Here is a 22,734-nt window from a genome sequence, read left to right on the forward strand (position 1 = left end):
TTTTTTTTTCCCCCCCAAAAAAAAAAGTTTATTCATGTCACCAAACAATTCCATTCAACTTAGGAAAGGCTTTTGGTACTAAAGAGGTTTGATTATGCTAAATCTTAACTTCCCCAGTTTGAAAAGTGTACCCTAAGCTGAATAAAACTGCCCAGAGACTGCAAGAGTAATATTAGAAAGTCAACTCCATGCTGGATGAATCAGTATATATATGTTGCATCACAATTTCAACACGTAGAGACTCCTTGTATAACAAACAACATACTGGCATCATGAAAATGTCCAGTAATACTAATGTAACCAAATCCGTTATCATTCAACTGGTTTTAGAGTGATAAATCTGGATGCGATAACAGTCACCAATATGGTTGCTAGAGTAAAACATGCTGCAAAGATATACCACGTCTCTTCATCAAAGACATCGGTAAAGGCAGGAACACTGTCATACACCTTGTTGACAATGCTCATTGTTGCTTCATACTTGCGCTGACCCTGAGTCGCCATTCTGAGATCTTATTTTGGCTCTTTCCTTAATATAAAAAAGATGGAATTTTTAAAACTATTTTTCACACTGGTATTGATTAAATCTTGGCCCTTTTCTGAATACCAAGAAGCCGTAACACTTTTTACAGCTTTTCTTACAATTAATGACTATTTACATAACAGAACACCACAAATACAATTGAGTGAAGTGTAATAAATATGTTCTACCTCCTCTTCTGAGACTTTAGTTTTGGCCTGGCTGTTTCTGCTACTTTGTCCTCCGTCTTTGCCAGACTGCTCACCAACTCATTGTATTTCTGTAGGATGTCAAGTGTTTGAAGATTCTTGGTGTGGAACGACACAGTTTTACCATCAGCTGAAAGAAAAGCACAATGCTGAATGTTCTGGCAAAAGAAGCAGTCCTTATCATTCAGATGTTTCCCAAAAATTGCTATTGTTTTCATACGACTGGTACTGTAAATTAAGTGAAAGTGGTAATAGTCCTGTAGCAGCTGCAATCCCAAGCTCATCTAAACAAGAACCTAGTGGACTGCAGGCTGAAATTGCTCTTTTGCAGTCCAACATCTTCCATTTGAGGATGGGATAGGAAATGAGAAACATCAGTATAATTAGGCAGCGGAGCCACCCACTTATATTGGAGCCAATACATGAAGGCATTCCTCTCCGGCACCAGGAGAAACCGGTAAAGGAACACTAACCCTTTTATGCACATCCATAAGTTTCTGGGCAAGTGAGTCTGTGCATAATGCTCTTCTGATTGGACTAGAGCTGACTGGCAGTTGAGTGACTTCTTTCATTCAAAATTGTTTCCCCCAGGATCTATGATATGCATCTGAACACAACTTCTGGAGGTAGTTTTTATGATGCAAATCACATCCATATGCATATTTGAGTGGTATTTTTCATGATGCAACTCACCTTACTGTACATCTCTGGATGATAATTTTTTACTCAAATCATATTCCTATGTCTATTAAAGAAGAATTTTTGTGATAAGAATTGCATCAGAGTGCATAACAGAATTTATCCATACCTTACTTAGGACTCACCATAATAACCAAACCAACAAAAAAGAGCAACTTGTAACAGGGACTTATTGTAACTCCATACATTACAACATAATGAGTTCTTTTAATGTTCCCAGCACAAGTACTGCTTCCATTAAACAGCAGTGAGTTATCTACTCATTCTGCCCTGTCCCAGCATCAACTACTAACCACTTCTTTCCCCTCTATTCACCCATTTTTATCTTCCATACCTTTGATATACATCTCTCCAGACTACAGTGATCTCTTTATAATGCATTTGGTTATAGAAGTTTTTGTTATCACTGCAAGATGAAAATCTGCACCCCTACTGTTAAAGGACATTTTTCAGCTAAAAAAAACATTGTTACCAAACACCTGGGTTGGTTCCTGCTGACAATGATGGTGCAGTGTCTATGGTCTCTGATGGCTTTCAGGGATTCAAAGATGAGGCCATACTTGAGGAGTTAAATCACAAATGATGAAGACCACTAACTATCTATCTCCTGGTCCTGGAACCTCTTCCCTCAACTCCATCTCAGATCTCTCCGTGGTATGTGTTTCTTTATGGCGCTCTTTTCATCACTTTCTATTAATATAAGCATGCCTATATGGGTTTCTGACACTTACCATAACAGTATGTACTGGTATGTATATGCATGAGTATTTAGTTATTTAGTGGGTCTAAATACTGTCATCATCATCATCATCATCATCATCATCTGGAGCTCCTTTCCCACCCACAGGCAGGGTGAGGAGTAGCAATGTCCAGACAGCACAAACTTGCCCAATCCAAACAGGCCACACATCCATTCACTCATCATTCAAGCCCCCGGAATCCTGGCTCTACCAGATACGCCAAAAACATTCACCACATTCTGCAGCTTCACACAAACATATCCGAATGAGTCAATGTGAACGCTGCCATGCTCACAAGGGGTGCCAAAATCCCTGATCATGCACTTCACCTCACAACATTCATCCAGCCAGCCCGATCTCTTGTTAGTTCCCTACCCTAACCGACTTCTAAACCTCTCTTCCTCAAGCACTCATCCACCATATCTCTCCACCTTCTCCTTGGCCTACCTCACTTCCTCCTCCCTCCTTCAGATTTGCTCAGGTATACCTTTTTCACCACTCTATTGGCATCCATTCTTTCCACATGACCATACCATGTCAGGACACTCTCTTCAATTCTGGTGTCCACCAACTTCCTTACTCCACACCTTTCACAAATCACATTATTTCGTATCCTATCCACCCTCTGTACCCCACATACATTCCTCAGCAGTCCCATCTCCACTGCTCTTACTCTTGACTTTTCATTTTCATGCCACACCATAGTCTCACACCCATATGTTAGAGTTGGCAATAACACTCCCTCATGTAAGCCTCATGCAGCTGCAACACTCAAGCCTCTGTTTCTTATCAAGGCCTTCACTGCACCAGCTACTTTGTTCCTTGTGTCACTCTACTTTCAACTTCTTTTGCCCATTTTCCTCTCGTTTCTATCACTGTACCCAAGTATTTGAACTCTCTCACCAATTCCAGTCTCTCTCCATTCACTGTGACATCACGCTGGGAGTCATCTTCTCTCTCAATAACCATCACTTTACTCTTCTCTACATTTACTCTCAAGGCACGACACTCACAGACATCAGTAAAACTCTGCACTAGCCTACCAAGTTCTTATGCAGTATTACCAAGTAGTACTGCATCATCAGCATACGACAAATATGAGATATTCCATCTATCACCATTCATTACCAACGCCATCCCTCTCTCCATTACTCGTATTTTTACTTCTCTCATCACCCCATCCATATATAAATTGAACAACCATGGGGATATCACACAACTTTGTCACACGCCCACACCGACCGTGAACCATTTACTTAGATGCCCATTAATCCTTACACATGCTTCGCTACCATCTTAAAAACTCTTGACAGCACCCAGCAGCTTACCATCTACACCATACATCCGCAAAACCTTCCACAATCCCTCTCTGTCTACTTTGTCGTATGCTTTTTCCAGATCCATGAATACCATAAACACCTTATGGTCCTTCTCACAAGCCTTCTCTGCTATCTGTCCCATTGCAAATACTTGATCCACACATCCTCTGCCACTCCAACAAGCACTCCATTCCACTCTCTCCACTACACTTAAGCATCTCTGCATACACCTCATCAACCCCAGCTGCTTTCCCATTTTTCAGCCATTGCACTGCATGCTTCACCTGTGCGAGTGTCACGTCTCCCGGCACTGCATTCCTTCTCTGCACACCCCCAAAATCAATCACGTTTACAGCCGCTCTGCTCTCTCTGTTCCCATTCATCAGGCTTTCAAAATATTCTTTCCATCTGGTCCTTACTTCATCTCCATGGGTTAGTAAGCTACCACCTGCATCCTTCACACTATCACATTTCTTTCCGCTTTCACCGCTACATTTCCGCACCTCTTTCCAGAATAACTTCCTATTTTCAGAGTAGTTCGCAGTCATTTTTCTTCCTAGATCATCATTTACCTCCTCCTTTTTCCTCTTCACTAGTCTCCTTACGTCCTTCTTGCTCTCGATATACTCAGTTCTTATTTCAACAGAACCCCTATCCTGTAACCACTTTAGCCACTTCTTCCTCTTTTCCTCCACCGCTCTCTTAACCTCCTCATCCCACCATGCCGTACCCTTCTTTTTTGTTGATACTCTTGCCACACCACACACCTCTTAGCATTCCTACCTAAGCAATCCCTATTTGCATTCCACATACTGTCATACAAGATAAAATTTGGGCATGCACTTGGAATGGCTGGTACCAATTAGGATAAATCCCATAAGTTCTGTGCTTTTGCTACTGTGCAATTCCATTATCACACACCATGTTTGGTACCAATTATGCATACTTATGCATAATAACCACGGGTTCACAGTACTGTACTGTACTTACAATGCTACTTTTCACAGGACATGCTATAATATCCCAAGGTGTGTGTGTGTGTGTGTGTGTGTGTATGTGTGTGTGTGTGTGTGTGTGTGTGTGTGTGTGTGTGTGTGTGTGTGTGTGTAATTCCCATAATCCAAATACTGTTCCAAATCCTGCAGGTGCCTTGTTCCATTCATCATGATCTCCTCTCAGTTGAACGTTGCTCAAGAAATGCTTCGTCATGATCTCCTCTCAGTTGAATGTTGCTCAAGAAATGCTGGAGTGTGCAAATTACAATCCCAGCTTTCTGAAGACTGTTATCACTGAAGATGAGACTTGGGTGTACGAGTATTACCCAGAAACCAAAGCACAGTCATCTCAGTGGAAGCACGCAGGGTCGCCTCGGCCAATGAATGCACGACAGGTCTGCAGCACAGTGAAATGTATGTTGACAGTTTTTTAAATACAGTACCGTGGTGTTGTGCATCATGAATACGCACCAGAAGGTCAGACTCTCAACAAACACTACTACCTCGACATTACCTGTCATCTTCATTAGGCAGTTCAGCAGAAGAGACCAGACTTCTGGAAATCAGCAAGTTGGAAACTGCATCATGCCAATGCCCCTGCCTATTCTTCTTAACTGATTCAGGAATTTTTGGCCACGCACAACATCCAGCAGGTCTGGCAGGCTCCCTACTCACCAGACACGGCACCGTGCGACTTTTGGTTATTCCTCAAGCTCAAAACTCCGCTGAAAGGTTCCAGATTTGAGACGAGAGAGGAGATCATGACGAATATGATGAAACACATGCAGGAAACACCGAAAACTGACTCTGAAAAATGTTTCAAGCAGTGGAAAGATTGATGGGTTACATGTGCCAAGACATAACGGGCCTACTTTGAGGGGGATTAGTGTCCTAGCTCAACAGGTTAGCTACGGTATATACTTTTTTGGAACATAAGGTCAGATACTTTCTGAACAATCATCCAATCCTACATTGCCCCATGAGGAGCGTAGGAGCCAGGGGCTCGGCGGTTGGTCCCGACATTTAAGATGAGAGTGACCAGCCTCACTCATCCCTGAGTGGCAATACATGAGCTATCAACCCCAACCATCCCTTGGATATAAACCTTCACCAGCTCAATCCAATTAGAGTGTACAGTAGTGCACCAACTTTCACTACAGCAGGATTCGCGGAATCCACTTTCGCGGCATGCACCAAATATTCCCTAACTTCCACTTTCGCTTGAAAAAAATCGATTTTCGTGCACAAATTTTGGGTTTGGGACAATATTTTGAACTTTGAATTTCCTGCACCGCCCGCCCACAACCCACCGCCATCTTGAATGATGTCATGTCAACACTCTGTCCACCCATTCCCGACATTGTGTACGAGCGTGCTAGCTCCATTGTGTTGGATTCTCACGGTTCAATGGCCTCTACTATACCTGGTAGTGTGGGGAAAGGGCCTGGTGGTGTGGGGGGAGAGCCTGGTGGTGTGGGGGGAGGGCCGGGAGGCAGTGGTGGTGATAAAAAGTGGCCGGGACATTCAAAGTCGGGAGGAAAGGCCAAGGCTAAAACAGAGTATCGCGTTGGAGTGAAGAAACGGCAGTATAATAATGAAATGAAAAGGAAGATAGTTGAGCACATGGACAAGGGCGCAAAAAACAGTGAAATCTGCCGTATATTTAACATCCCAGAATCGACAGTGCAGAGAGAGAGAGTGGTAGCGAGGCAGCAAGAGGTGGCGCCAATACGTCTGGCGTGGCTAAATAAGCCCGCCACGCGCCTCGGATACTTACCCCCAACATCCATTAAACACCTCAACCTGGTCTCTGTGGTATGTTTCTCCTCATATAATGTGTACTGTACAGTTTTTATTGTTTGTATCTCACAATGCAATGTACAATAGTGATTTGATGTACTGTATTGCAAGTGAAAATGAAAATCTGATGTTACTTTAGGATAACCGGGAACCAATTAGCCTTTTTGCCATAAAGGCAATGCCCCAATTTTCACTAATTCCACTTTCGCGCATTATTTTTGGACCCAATTAGGCATGAAAATTGGTGCCCCACTGTAATAATTACCCACTAAACCACCAGGCACCAAAATTTGGTTACACTATATGGTTACCACCCAGCATAGTAAATGGTTTCCTGGTGTTCAGGAAACCATTTGGCTTGTCACTCAGTGTACAGTCACCCACAGGCAGAAGGAAGAGGAAAGAATGAAGGAAAGAAAGACAGAAGTGGGAGTGTAAAGTCACCAGTAGGCAGAAGAACAAGGAAAGAATGAAGGAAAGAAAGACAGAAGAGGATGGAAGGAGAGAGGATGGAGGAGAGGAAGGGGCAGAAACGCAACAGCAGCACTACATCGAGTGGCGCTCACCATCCACTCACTCGATGTAGTGCTGCTGTTGGGTGTCTGCCCTTTCCTCTCCTCCATCCTTCTTTCCTTCCATCATCTTCTGTCTTTTGTTCCTTCATTCTTTCCTTGTCCTTCTGCCTACGGGTGACTTTACACTCCAACTTCTGTCTTTCTTTCCTTCATTCTTTCCTCTTCCTTCTGCCTGTGGGTGACTCTACACTGAGTGACAAGCAAGTCAAATGGTTTCCTGAACACCAGGAAACCATTTACTAAGCTGGGTGGTAACCATATAACCAAATTTTGGCGCCTGGTGGTTTAGTGGGTAATTACTGTACTGCACTCCAATCGGATTGAGCCGGTGAAGGTTTATATCCAAGGGATGGTTGGGGTTGATTGCTCATGTAATGCCACTCAGGGATGAGTGAGGCTGGTCACTCTCATCTTAAATGTCAGGACCAACTGCCTAGCCCCGGGCTCCTATGCTCCTCATGGGGTAATGTAGGATTGGATGATGGATGGATGGATGGATGGAGATATATATATATATATACTGCATATATATACCAGTATATATATATATATATATATATATATATATATATACTGCATATATATACTGGTGTATATATACCAGTATATATATATATATATATACTGCATATATATACCAGTATATATATATATATATATATATATATACAGTAATCCCCCCAATATCCGATGTAATAGAGGCAAAGGCACGTCTGGAAAGTGGTCCTGTCCGGATATTGGGCCCCAGCCTTCTGGACTTGTAATTATGGACCCTAACTCAGAAAAACACCAATACAACTCCCTCTGGACATGCATTGCACCTATTTAAGACCCAAATCACACCAATAAGGGACATAAAGGACTGAAATAAATGCAAAGGAACCATAAAATGAGGTTTTAGAGGTGAGTTTATACAATATTAAACATTCTGGGTACTTACAACAAGTCCCTGGCTCCTGGACTGGTTTGAACTGCCAGTTTGCAGTCCACAGTTAATCCTTTGCACTCTAAATTCTAGTTTGCAGTCCACAGTTAATCCTTTGCACTCTAAATTCTAGTTTGCAGTCCACAGTTAATCCTTTGCACTCTAAATTCTAGTTTGCAGTCCACAGTTAATCCTCTGCACTCTAAATTCTAATTTCTTAACACTGCACAACACTGTAAATTCCCGTGTGTTCTAGTGGCGAAGCAGTTTATTCACTGTTTATTAAAAAAAAAAAAAAAAAAACGAGCACCTGTGGCTTGCATTGCTATAAGCATCTGCTCTCGATCGTAGTCAGGCTGTGACTGTTGATGATGGCCGGGTAACAGAGTTGCCAGATCGCAAAGGCCACATTACCAAACTCCTCAATTTTCTATCTATCTACTGCCAGACGCCATAATCCCGTAAGGGGTGGCCATTTGACTTTGAGTTATTTGTTTTACGGGAAGGGGCACTAAGTACTAACCCTCCACCAACCCACTTGTTGACATGTAGGGAGCACGTATTGTTTGATTATATGGTTACCACCCAGCGTTGTAAATGGTTTCTTGGCTTACAGGAATTCATTACCATTTTTAACTTTCATTACCAAATTAGTAAAGCTAGCATCTATTCTTCACTAATTATATACACAAGTGGAAATACTGTACATGTAATCACTCTTCTTATAATTAACAGCATGTTGATTATTATCACGCTATATAGGCTACCAAATTAATCAGAGAGAGCAGCCAATCCACCATCTCCATCCTGTGTATCCTCATACATGTGAAAAATCCGTTTGGTATTGTATTATTCTGAGTCATTACCAACTGAATTTTTCATTACCAAATTGGCCCACATTTGGTAATGAAAAATACCAAATGGCAACCCTGACAGGGGAAGGGGGAGGAAGGAAGGGGTGAAGGGACCATGGTGTAACAGCTGTTTGGCGCCAGGTGGCAATTTCAAATTAAGGGTGGGAAAAAAGTCAGATTGTTTTCAAATTTTTTGCGGTTTTTGGCCCATTTTGGGAATACTGGATCCCGGGACGAAAATGCCCGGTAAATGGGGATGTCCGGAAATTGGGTGTCCGGATATTACGGGGATTACTGTATATATATATACTTGTACAGTATAATATCATTCATTCATTCATTGCCAGACGCCATGTATCCCAAACGGGGTGGCCAACGCCTTAGAGTTAATTGTTTTACAGGGAGGGGAACTAATCCTCCACCAACCCCACCTGACACGTATAATACATACCAGTAAAGGTATACCCTGAGATACAATACCTCTAGATGCGATACCCCAGCTTAGCGATGGGGGTAGAACTACCACCATACTCTGCCTAACGATGGCCAAACCCCGGTTTAACAATGGGTTTTAATTTTCTTTGTACTGATTTGGATGATATTTATATTTCAATTTTGTGTTTAGGTTGATATATAAACTGCTTTTAGACTTAGGTTAATGTATTTTAGTCACAGGTGGGGTGAACACTGTCATTGTGGGGTACAGTTTACTAAGTTTGATTATTCCCAGACATCCGATGATTTTCATATTTTATTTTTGGGTTTAGGTGAGTTATAAACTGCTTTTAGGCTTAGTTAAGCTTGTTTTAAAGCTATTTTAGGGTTTAGGTGAACTAGGAACTTGTTTTTGGATTCATTTGGGTGGGTTTTGGACTTGGTTGGGAGGGGGAGATCCCAAGGCTCTCCAGGGCATCCCTATACTTTCTATGTTATCTATCTATCTATTGCCAGACGCCTCAATCCCGTTTGGGGTGGCCACAAACAAATCGCCTCCAAGTCTCCCTGTCCCCCGCCATTTCACTCCCCTGCTCCCAACTCACACCCCCCTCTCTCATATACCTCTCCACCCCATCTCTCCATCTAATCCTCGGCCTCCCCCTCCCTCTTTCCCCCTCCACCTCACTCACATACACTCTCTTCGTCAGTCTTTGACCCTCCATCCTCTCCACATGGCCAAACCACCTCAGTGTGTTCCTCATAACGCTTCCTATCACATCCACATCCACACCACAACTCTCCTTTATATCCTCATTCGTCAGCCTGTCTCTCCATGTGACTCCACAGGCTCCTCTTAAATAACTCATTTCCACGGCTCTCACTCTTGACTTGTGTCCTTCCAACAACGTCCAAGCTTCACTTCCGTACGTTAGAGTTGGTATCACAATACTGTCATGTAGTAACTTTTTCACTTCCATGCTCACTTCCCTGTTTCTTATCACTGCTTTCAAAGAACCAGCAACCTTTCTTCCCTGCTGTACCCTTTCAAGCACTTCACCCTCAAAACCTCCATCCTTACTCATCACACTACCCAAGTACTTAAACGTACTCACATTTTCCAATTCCTCACCATCCAACCTCGCTGTACATTCACTGACTTCACCTCTCTCAAAGACCATCACTTTACTCTTCCCTACATTCACCTTTAGATTCCGTTTCTTGCACACTCTCTCAAACTCATCCACCAAGCCTTGCAGCTCCCCTTCGTCTTCACTCAACAACACGGTATCATCTGCAAACAACAGTACAGGGAGTTTCCAAACACTATCCTCTCTCACCAGGGCCACTCCAACATCCACTACCCTACCTTGTACCTCTTTTATTACCCCATCCATGTACAGATTGAACAACCATGGAGACATGACACATCCCTGTTTCAACCCAACTTTCAAAGAGAAAAATTCACTTAGTTCACCATCCACACGCACTGCAGCCTTCGCACCATCGTACATACTCTTCACAGCATTCAACAACTTCCCATCTATTCCATATATTCTTAACACTTTCCACAATCCTAGTCTATCCACCCTGTCATATGCTTTCTCCAAATCCATGAAAGCCGCATACAACTTCTTTCCCTTCTCTAGAAACTTTTCCACTAAAGATCTGAGAATGAATATCTGATCTACACAACCTCTTCCCTTCCTAAAGCCTCCCTGTTCTTCTCCAACTAATTTCTCTGTTCTTTCTCTAACTCCGTCAATAAGTATCCTACCATACACTTTTCCCATTATACTAAGAAGACAAATGCCCCTATGATTACCACACACTTCTTTTTCCCCTTTTCCTTTGTACAAGGGAATAATTATACCTGACTTCCAATCCTCTGGGACTCTACCTTCCTCCCAGGCCAATCTGCACATCTTCCACATCCATTCTACTACTATCTCTCCCCCATGCTTCAGCATTTCACCACACACTTCATCAATTCCTGGGGCTTTCCCTGATTTAACTTTCTTCATTGCTTCCACAACTTCTATCCTACTGATTTCTTCCTGTGTTCTCACCTCCCTCCTTCTTCCAGCCATTCCCCAGCCACTTATACTCGCATTACTTCCATCCTCCACGTTCAACAATTCCTTAAAGTGTTCTCTCCATCTGCTCATTTTTTCTCCCTTCTCCACTAGTAATCTACCATTTTTATCTTTCACTCCCCTGCTAACTTCACTTGCACCCTGTCTTACTCTTTTCACCTCTTTCCAGAACATTTTCTTACAGTCCCTCCACTTTACACTCAAATTCCTTCCAAATTCCTCATCCACTCTCTTCTTACTCTCTCTTACTAATCTTTTCACCTCTCTCTTTCTTTCTACATATAACTCTCTCTTCCGCCTCTTAACTTCTTCCACGCCCCTATTTCTCATCCATTCATTGTATGCTTTCTTCTTTTGTGCCACAGCCCGTTTCACCTCTTCAGTCCACCACGCTGTTCCTTGCACCCCCCTCCGTCTTCTCTTCCTTCCACACACCACATCACATGCTGCACATATTTCTTCTGTAAATATTCTACACACACCTTCCACGTCCCCCATCTGCTCCAACTCATATTTGCCCAATCGTTCCTCCACTTCTCTCTTATACTCTGCCTTTTTCTCATCCTCTTGTAACCTTTCCACTCTCCTTGCAACTACTCCTTCCTCTCATCTTTCCCTTCTTCTATTCCTCCATCTTACTTGCATTCTAATTCTGGCCACCACCAAGTAGTGGTCAGAAAGTCCACTCCCCCAACCTCTATACACTCTTGCATCCTTTAAACATCTTCGCATCCTTTCATCCACACACACATAATCAATCATTGCCTTCCTTTCATTCAGTTCACCACCCACCCTTCTCATCACTCGCCATGTATACCTGTGGATCATTTTATGCCTGAAGAGGGTAATGGCTATCACCAACCCCCTCCCAGCACAAATGTCCACTAACGCACTCCCATTCTCATCTATCTCAGCAGGCACACCCCACTCACCAACTATTCCATCCACCTTCACATTCCCAACTTTACCATTCATATCACCAATCGAAAACACTCTATCATTCCTTCCAAACTTTTCCATGCACACTTCTACATTTGTCCAGAACTCTTCTCTCACTCTTCTAGCACGATCTTGCGTTGGCGCATACACACACACAATCGCCCACATTTGTATTCCAACTTTCAACTTTACCCACACAATCCTTGATCCAACTGATCCATACTGTCTTATGCTCCTCTTCCATCTTTTACTCACAACTATACATACTCCTTCCTTTGCCCTCTCATTCTCACCTACTCCTGCACATATACCCCATCCATACTCCCATTCTCTCACACTTTCTCCTCTCCATTTTGTTTCAGTTATTCCACATACATCCACTTTCGCATCCTCAAGCACCTGGACAATCTCTCTCTCTTTCACCTCATCATTTGCTCCCCTTACATTCCACGTTCCAATTGCAATGTCCTTTGTCCGGTCCTTGGTCGTCAACGTTTGGTCAGTCCTTGTCCGAGGCTTATTGTTTGTTTTTTTAGTTAGTTGTTTTCCGGGGAGGGGCACTAACCCTCCGCCAACCCTTTTAGTCGCCTTTTACGACAAGCAAGGATACTGGGGTAGTATTCTTGACAAACCCCCCTACCCCCAGCTCAACGATTGGTTTTTCCAAACACATCCCATCAATATAATGAGGACAGCAGCCTGTGTATATGTATAATAATAAAGTGGCGACTGTGAGTACAGAGCACAAAAAGGAATCTTAATTCCTAGCCTGCTGTGGAATGCATTGGCAATAGTTTGTGTATGCCTGTCCTCATGAATCTCCAAAAAAGCCTTGGCAGAGGAACCGCAACCAGAATTAATAAAGAACCTAAACACAGGAAAAGGAGATTACTGTACTTTGTGTAAGAGTCCAATAAGTTTGATTATTAGCAGCAACTTTTTAAAATGTAAAAGTGTATGAATGACTCACCCAAATTAACCTCAATTGTAGGATCCCTTCTGTTGCACAGGATGTGGGTCTTTAGAATACACTTTGGGTTTGTTTCCCGAACTCGGTCTACATAGAAGTAGTTCAGGGTTTGCCTGTGGAGAATAACACAAAGTTCACAGTTACACAGTGTCTTTAACCTGTGTGCTTAAAAAAAAAAAAAAAAAAAAAAAAAAAAAAAAGGAACTACAGACCTGGTTTGTACCTATCCTTGTTTGATTACCAGTAATCTCATGAATCTGATGACTTTTATTTTCAAGTTTATTTTTACTAAATATAGACACTTATACAGTAGTTAACTTTAGAGATACCATGCATAGTGATAGGGTTAGAAACAATCCCCATTAAACCAATCACAACTAATTCTTCTCCCAATGTTGAATAATATGCTGCCTGACTTCCTTTACTCCCCAACGGAAAGCCCAGATATGATGTAGCCTGTGCTATTGAAAGTGAGGGTGCTCACCATCCACTTGCTGAAAGTAAAGCAAACTTTACATGACTCTACAATAAGACATAACCAAACAGTTTCTTGAAACCCTGGGAATTGTTTACTACACTGGGTGGTAATCATATAATCAACATACAGGTAACTGCTGTTGTTATTGTTGTTATTTAATCCCAGTCTATCTGGCTGAGCAGACCTGTCAACCACTGGCAAACAACTGCTTCTGTAATTGTGCTACAAGTGCAGCTGCTGTTACTGTTGTTGTTGCTCAACCCTGGTCTATCTGACTGAGCAGACCTGCCAACCACAGGTAAGCAATCACCCCTACTGGGTTGCCCCACTGGTTCTCTACATTGTTTATGTTATGTCTGCCTTAGTATGGTGTGTGATGTGCAAGCTCCATTGTTATATTGTGTGAGCCTATTCTACAAGCTGGCACATCATCTGTGATTCCACCCAACTCTTATTTAAGCTGGTAGCTGAGGGGGCTGGCCAATGTCTTGTTCTAAGCCTAGCTAGGTGAATTTGTTCATCTCTGTTTAAGAAGACCCCCCATGGGTGGATGTCAGAAGAGGGGGGACTTGTAGTAGCCTATGGCGTTGTGATTGAGGTGTTGCACTGTCCTGTGTGTGAAGACAGTATGTAGGTGGGATACCACTGTAGAGGATTTGATAATTAAATGTTTGCGTGGTGATTGTTTTATGTGCCTATGTGTGTTGCGTGTGTCATGTAATGACAGGTGTTGTGTACTGGCACAGGCTTCTGCATGGAATTGTGTGCCCCTCACATCAAGGTAGTCTCTGACAGGGAGGGCTTTAATTTTCAGAGTACAGTATAAGTATGCTGTGGGAGTGGTTTTGATCCAGCCACTTTTAATGCAAAGGGTGTTGTTCTGCATGATATGCAAGGTTTTGCAGTGAGTATCAGATTGGATGGTGGCCTATGCCAGGGAGGCACAGGACATCACTGGTCTAATGCATTGTTTGCCGAATAAGGAAAGCGTTTCTTTTTGTTGTCCAAAGTTTGGCCCTGTAGTTGCCCTGACTGCACTGAGACTGGGGGTGCACTGCCTCCGAATGTCTCGTCCATGATCCTTGAAGGTGAGTCTGGTGTCATACCTATGTTGTTCCAGTGATCTTAGAGGAGGGAGCTTATGGCACACATATATTGTTAGGTGTGATGTGGGGGGGGGGAGAGGTCCCTGTGTTTATGTTTATTGCTGGTGATGAGTGTGGTGGTGGATTTGGCTTAGGCAAATGTCAGCCTGTTGTCCTCAACCCAAGTCTGCAGTGCTGGAGGCAGCCTAGTCCTATTGAAGTGCACAGACTGTGTCTGCAATGTGGTGTGTTATGGTGAAATCATATGCATATGAGGCAATGTTGGGGTGAAATAATATCATGCATGATAGGTTGGACAAACCGTGTAGGGATCTGGTGCTCCTTCGTGGTAGACAGCATCTCACCAGAATCAGACCAGGGTTCTTCCAATGGCAAGGCACAGGGAAATATAAGGAGCTTTGGTTCCCAGGTGGACATCACAGCCACTCCTTCCAAGATGTTCAGTGCCACCATGTGTTGGCTCCTTGTCAGTGGTGTACCATACTGTAATGAGCTGGCCTCCCCTTCCCGCTCCCCCCCTCCACCTCACTCACATACACTCTCCTCGTCAGTCTCTTGCTCTCCAAAACCAGTCCAATATACAATACTGTACAGTATTAACATAATTAAGACCATAACTTTACTCTTCCCTACATTCACCTTTATTCCGTTTCTTACACACTCTCCCAAACTCATTTACCAGGCCTTGCAGCTCCCCTTCATCTTCACTTAGCAACACAGAATCATCTGCAAACAACAGTACAAGGAGTTTCTGCACGCTGCCCTCTCTCATTAGGGCCACTCCAAAATCCACTGCCCTACCTTGTATCTCTTTTATAACCCCATCCATATACAGACTGAACAGCCATGGAGACATGACACAGTCCTGTTTAAATCCAATCTTCAAATACAAAAATTGACTCAGTTCACTGTTTACACGCACTGCAGTCTTAGCACCCTCATACATACTCTTCACGGCATTCAACAACTTCCCATTTACTCCATACTGTATATTCTTAATACCTTCCACAATCCTTTTCTATCCACCCTGTCACACACTTTTTCCAAATCCATGGAGGCCACACACAACTTCTTTTCCTTCTCTAGAAACTTTTCCACTAAAGACCTATGAATGAATATCTGATCCACACAATCTCTTCCCTTCCTAAAACTGCCCTGTTCTTCTCCAATTAATTCCTCTGTTTTTTCCATAACTCTGTTGATAAGTATCCTGCCATATACTTTTCCTATTACACTAAGACGACCAAAGCTCCTATGATTACCGTACCACACACTTCTTTTTCCCCTTTTCCATTGTACAGGGGATTAACTATACCTGACTTCCTATCCTCCAGACTTTACCTTCCTCCCAGGCCAATCTGCACATCTTCCACATCCATTCTACTACTATCTCTTCCCCATGCTTCAGCATTTCACCACACACTCCATCAAATCCAGGGGCTTTCCCCATTTTGACTTTCTTCACTGCTTCCACAACTTCCATCCTACTGATTTCTTCCTCTCTTCTCACATCCCTCTTTCTTCCAGCCATTCTCCAGCCACTTATACTCACATTACTTTCAATCTTTAGGTTCAACAATTCCTTAAAGTCTTCTCTCAATCTGTTCACATTTCTCCCTTCTCCACTAGTAATCTATAAATTGTACCATTTTTATCTTTCACTCCCCGACTAACTTCTTTAACACCCTGTTTAACTCTCTTTACCTCTTTCCAGAACATTTTCTTATATTCCCTCCACTTTACACTCAAATTCCTCATCCACTCTCTTCTTTCTCTCTCTTACTACAGGGCTCTTGCTGACTGCCGATGGTTGCAAGCCAATTGGCTCCTAAGGTTTCAGATTTATGAGCCAAATAAGTTTTTAGTTGCCAAACTAACTACGAGGCAAAATATTTTATGAGCAATAAATATATTTAATTATTTACACATTGTGATGATTAGAATCACATAATGAGGTTTTAAACATTCACAGTGGCGACAAGGAAAGGCTTAATAAATGATCACAACATGCTTTCTTGTTCATTTAAGTGAGATGTACTTATTTTGTAGTTTACTGGGTTTTGAAGTAGATGTATTTTCTCCTCACCAAAAGGTGACTTGCATGTAAAATTTGTTCACTGAAGGGAAAAAATACTCGCATTTGCGAGCTGTGGCTTGCCCAATAAGAGCCCTGTTGCTAATCTTTTCACCTCTCTCTTCCTCTCTACATATAACTCTCTCTTCTGTCTCTCAACTTCCTCCACACTCCTGTTTCTCATCCACACACTATATGATTTCTTCTTTTGTGCCACAGCCTGTCTCACCTCTTCATTCCACCATGCTGTTCCTTGCACCCCCTTTCATCCTCTCTTCACCCCACACACCACCTCACATGCTGGACAGATTTCTTCTGTGAATATCTTGCACACATCTTCCACATCCCCCATCTGGATTCTGAAGCGATTAATTATTCTGATAATGTTCTGATTTTTCATGAAACTAGTAAGTCTTATAACACTGCATCATCTTCTCTGACGATGTTAACAGACCAAATCTGAGTAGTGTGAGAAATATAACAATTCTGGCATTACCCTATACAGACTATGCTTATCCTAACCTTGAACTGTGTAATTCAACCCTAACCATGAATATATCTCGAGCACCACTTTGTGGTGGCACCAACAGGAGCCACGTTAACATGCTGACAAAACACAAACACAAGCACCATTATACAGTAAAACCTTGATAAAATAGACTTCAATGGACCGGAATTTGCTTTTATCAGAATCAAGGAGCTACCGGACTAAATTCCTATATTACTGTATTGGAAAAAGTCCGATAAAGTCAGAAGCAGTCAGGACTGCCTGACCACTTCAGCTATGTTCACCAGAATAAGGTAAATCAAAAACATGTTTATCAGTGTACAGCACAGTATTATTCTACCTCTATCTATTGCCAGATGCCTTAATCCCATACGGGGTGGCCACAAACAAATCGCCTCCACATCGCCTCATCCCCCGCCATTTCACTGCCCTGCTCCCAACACACACCCTCCTCTCTCATATACCTCTCCACTCCATCCCTCCATCTCATCCTCGGCCTCCCCCTCCCTCCACCTTACTCACATACACTCTCCTCATCAGTCTCTTACCTTCCATCCTCTCCACATGGCCAAACCACCTCAGTGTGGTCCTCTTAACGCTTCCAATCACATCCACATCCACTCCACAACGCTCTTTTATATTATTATTATACAGGTATAGTATATATATTATACCATTTGATTATTGTAGTGAAGTTATAACACACTACAATACAGCAATGGTAGTTAAAAGTTTAAAAACCATTTGTGCGATCAGGACCAATGTCTGATATATACCGGTATCGGAAAAAGTCCGGATATCACTTTTATCGGAATTTCGCATTTTTCAGAATAGTTTGGGCCCCAATTAGTCTGTTATAGCGAGGTCTTACTGTATGTCCAACTTACTGTACAACTAAATATGGAGTTCAGGTGCAGCGACTTAAGTATGTTACATGCTGCAAGACTGTATCATATACTGCTTTTTTTTTTTTTTTTTTTTTTTTTTTTTTAAATACTGAGGTGAAGATGCACTTGACAGGTTGGTGATGACTGGCTCAATACAACATGTCCACACAGCATCTTTGTATTTGGGTTTGTCAGTGTTTCGATTCACATTACTGGTAATTATTTGAAATACGATGTTATTTGGCCAGGTTGCATTCTGCCAGTCATCACCAACCTGTCAAGTGCATCTTCACCTCAATAAAAAAAAAAAAAAATGAGTAGCTATAGTCAGAAGCACAAGAGAATCTGGTCCTAACTTTGCCACCCTTCAGTCCTAACCTTGGCAAAGGACACACACACACACACACAAAGGTAACTACGGTACCAGTACTGGTATGTGGATTTCTTGGTTGGCTTAGGTCAAGTAGGATTGCTTTGTGTAACATCCGTAAATATGACTGTACAACTACCGGTAGGCCTAATCTTCATAAATACCAAACATATTGCTCTTGCTGACATTTGTTCACGTCAAAACCATTAGTAAAATATCTGATAATTCTTTACTAAAAGGGCGCGGCGATAACACCTACAGTATATCTTAACAAACAATCTCCCGTGTCAAAGCAATAGGAAATTTAATGATTTAACCAAACTTAGCCTAACCCAGCCAAACCTAATCCAACCTAACATCACTTGCATTTAACAGTCAGCTTTCAAACTAAACAATGCGTGTTACAAACATTTTATACAGCTAGCTACTGGCAGAGGTGGGCGGAATACTTACGCATTCTAAATCCTCATTTATAGCTTTCAGAGGTACGTTTATAAAAATCCCCAGTAGCTGTGGTAATCCAGGAATAACATGGGTCAGACTAATCTGAATGATGAATGACACCAAATGACAAATGGCAACGGTAAATGTAAATAATAGTCGCTCCCTACTGCCATTCATCATTCAGATTAGTCAGGCCCGGTATCGACACCTCATTGCATCTTAGGAAACCGAATGACATTAATATCACATGGAATGACATATTTCCTGTCATTCCAGTGTATACCCTCTGTTGACACCTCCTTCCACATTAAGCAACAGAATGGGAAGTTCGTCTGACCCCTCCAATTACAGACCAATAGCTGTCACATCTTCTCTTGGTGAGGTATTTGAAACTTTAATTAATAAGCACATTGTTAAACATTTTGAATCCAACAACTTAATTAGTGATAGACAGTGTGGTTTTTGCCACGAGAGATCCACCATTGACATACTCAGTCTCTTGACTCATACCATTCATCAATCAATTGATCTTTTTGGGGGGACTCATGCAGTAGCTCTTGATGTCTCTGAAGCTTTCGACAGAGTGTGGCGCTGTTCCCTGCTGTCCGAACTCCCTTGCTGTGGACTAACGTCTTTTGTTCCTTTGATTTCTTCATATCTTAGTGACAGGAAAATAAGAGTAAAAGCAGATGATGTATATTCCAATTTCCACTCAATAAACGCCGGCGTGCCGCAGGGATCAGTTCTGGCGCCAACCCTATTTCTGCTTCATATTAATGATCTCTTATCTGTCACCCACAATCCCATTCACTCATATGCAGATGACTCAACACTACATGGTTCATTCACACTCAGACATCCATTTACAAAGTCTAATATCTCCATCTCTCAACTCAGTATAGCCATCTCCATAAATCAAGATCTATCTACAATCAGTGAATGGGGACAAAACAACCTTGTCCCTTTTAATGCTAGTAAAACTAAATATATACAGTTTACTAATAGACAGATATTGCCAGATTCGTACATTACCTTCAGTGCTACTAATATTCCCATCTCCAAAAGTATTGAAAATCTTGGTGTCTCACTTAACAGTGCCCTCAGCTGGACCTCTCATGTCAGATCACTTGCTAAAACCGCCTCAAAGAAACTTGGATTATTGTACAGAGTCTGTAACTTCTTCGCCGACGAGCAGTTAGCTATAATTTGAGTCATGTGCGCTTTCAGCTTGAATATTGCTCACCCTTGTGGAATGGTTGTGGAGAGGTTGCATTAAGACAACTAGACAAAATTTAGAACAAAGCTGTTAGAATCATTAACAACCCTGCCATTACATATAAACTACCTCCCCTGCAAGTAAGAAGGAATGTTGCCTCCCTTGCATTATTTTACAGATATTTTTTTGGCAAATGCTCAGACGAAGTTGCGTCCATGATGCCACCTCTCCATGCCTTCCCTCGTGCTACACGGGCATCTGGTAGCGCTCATGACTGGAATGTCACTCAGCCATACTGCAGAACTTCTGCCTATCAGAATTCTTTCATTCCCCGAACTGCATCTCTCTGGAACTTGCTACCCCAGAGTTGTTTCCCTCCAAATTTCAACCTACAGCTGTTGAAGTCTAACTGTTACAGATATTTTATGAACAGAGGACATCAGTAATCTGGTGTATGGATTATTTTTTTGTTTACTCATTTGTTTTTCCTTCCTCCGTTCTGTTATTAAAAAAATATATATATATATATTACCTGTCCTTCTAGTGTACACCCCCTATTGACACCTCACTGCATCTTTAGGAACTGAATGACAATAATATCACACTGGAATGACAATATCACTGTCATTCCATGTGATAATAATGTCAGTCAGTTTCCCAAAGATGCAATGGGATGTCAACAGGTTTACACTGGAATGCCAGGTAATATCAGTTTCATTCTATGTAATATTAATGTCAGTCAGTTTCCAGGCCAGACAAATCTAAATGACAAATGACAGTAGGGAGCAGCTGTAATTTTTACCATTGTCATTCATTATTCAGTGTCCTTTGTCATTCAGATTAGTGAGACCCTAATGACATGTAACCTGTAAAGATTCAACAGAAAATATGGAGAGGCCATGCCCATTTGGCAAATAATAATAATAATATAACAGCACCTTAATGACCCTCTTAACGTTAATTCTAAAATCTGTTTGAAGACAAATTTCGAAAAAAGCAGCAGATTAACTCATAGGTAAACCCCAAAAAAGAAGCAGGTAAAACAAAGATATATCAACTTCAGCTGAACTCTGATGTTACAAATAAACTAAACTGGTACTCACGTTACCCTAGAACTGAAATTACCCAGTACACGGGCATCTTACCTCACGACCAGCGCATCCTCCCTGAAAGGATCGAAGAAAAACTCTATCTTTTTCACAGGCTTTAGGTTAATAAGTTTAGCCTGTTTCGCGAGTGCCGAGAAGATTCCAGCACTACGAGTAAAGGTGCCACTACGAGTGTAAGGCAGTGCCATATTGATCGATCTTACAGTAGAGCCACCTCATTATGTACCCCAACATATATATCAGAAAAATAAAGCCACATTTTTTAACTGTTTACGATACTTTTACAAATTAAAATCTATCCCTTTCTGTTAACTCAAGCCCTCAAATGGTATACTCCAAACTTTATATTACGATACTGGCCGGTCCAGTTGCATTACACTGATCTGGCATCATTGTTGTCGTCAGTGTCGTGTTCTAACCCTCGACGTTGTACTTAAAATATTTCACAACCAAAACATTTTCTAGGTCAATGTTATGATAAAACTGTTAAAATGAATATTGTTCACAACGCAGCCAGGTAAATAAAAGTTCTATCTTTGCCAAAATAAAGCCTCAGGTGATGCAGTACATGCATGGTTATGGGCAATTGTGTTTCGAACGCAACACATTGTATTTTTAGAGTAGCGTAAAGTACTACCCCGGGATTGAGGAAAAGAAATGACCACATACAGTACTCCCTGCGTGCTGTAGGAGAAAGGCAAGGAGTAACTAAGTGACTGACTGACAGAAAAGTTTATTGTTGTAAAAGTATACAGAGTGTATGTAATGGTAGGCGTTTTAAGGCGCGATTCCACCGGGGCAACACAGGCAACATGTAGCATGCGACTTGCCTGGTTTTCAACATGTATGTTGAATGCGGCATTCAGCCATGAGACATGTTGACTGCGACAAGTCAACATTGTTGTTTCATGTAGCATGCTACATGCCAGTGTTTATGTTGAATGCCACAAAACCATTTTCACCGATTCAACAAAAACTAAGCCAGTTGTCAACACGATGTAACAGACAGACAGACAGATATGTAGATATAGACAAAGCTTAACAAAAAATCATGCAAGTAGATACCGTGTAAAACACACACACACACACACACACACACACACACACACACACACACCGCTCGCCGGTGCAGTGGTAACGTTCTCGCTTGCCATCTGGTAGACGGGAGTTCGCGCCTCGCTCAGGTTTCGAAAAGTTTCACTGACGAAGTGGGTGGTTACTGTCCCCCTTGAGCAAGGGGACGGGTGTGTGCGTGTGTGAAGGTCACAGCCTTGCCCTTAGATCGGACTATATGAGCTCTCAGCTCCCTTCCGGGAGGGTAAAAGCTGACGATCACGACCATCAGGTGATCCTGACCGACCCGGTGAATTACACTGCCGAATAACTTATAAAAAGGTTTGAATGTATAGAAAGACGAGTGCTGAGTGCCCGCCGTCAAGAAGACACGAATGCAAAAATTTTCTGAA

The 22,734-nt window shown here is 42.2% G+C and overlaps 1 protein-coding gene across 1 annotated transcript; it reads right to left on the reverse strand.

The window, feature by feature from the left end:
• Positions 1-526: 526 nt before the first annotated feature.
• mRpL53 (mitochondrial ribosomal protein L53) lies at positions 527-21,456 on the reverse strand. The gene is made up of 3 exons (XM_080270150.1): positions 21,305-21,456; positions 13,077-13,189; positions 527-859 (listed from the first exon to the last, which is right to left on the reverse strand). The coding sequence occupies exons 1-3, from the start codon at positions 21,454-21,456 to the stop codon at positions 708-710; spliced, it is 417 nt and encodes a 138-aa protein (XP_080126276.1). The 3' UTR covers positions 527-707.
• Between the last annotated feature and the right edge of the window lie 1,278 nt (positions 21,457-22,734).

Source organism: Coenobita brevimanus, chromosome 39 (genome assembly GCF_032717465.1).
Source record: "Coenobita brevimanus isolate Jiangsu-jjx chromosome 39, ASM3271746v2, whole genome shotgun sequence".
Lineage (NCBI taxonomy): Eukaryota > Metazoa > Arthropoda > Malacostraca > Decapoda > Coenobitidae > Coenobita > Coenobita brevimanus.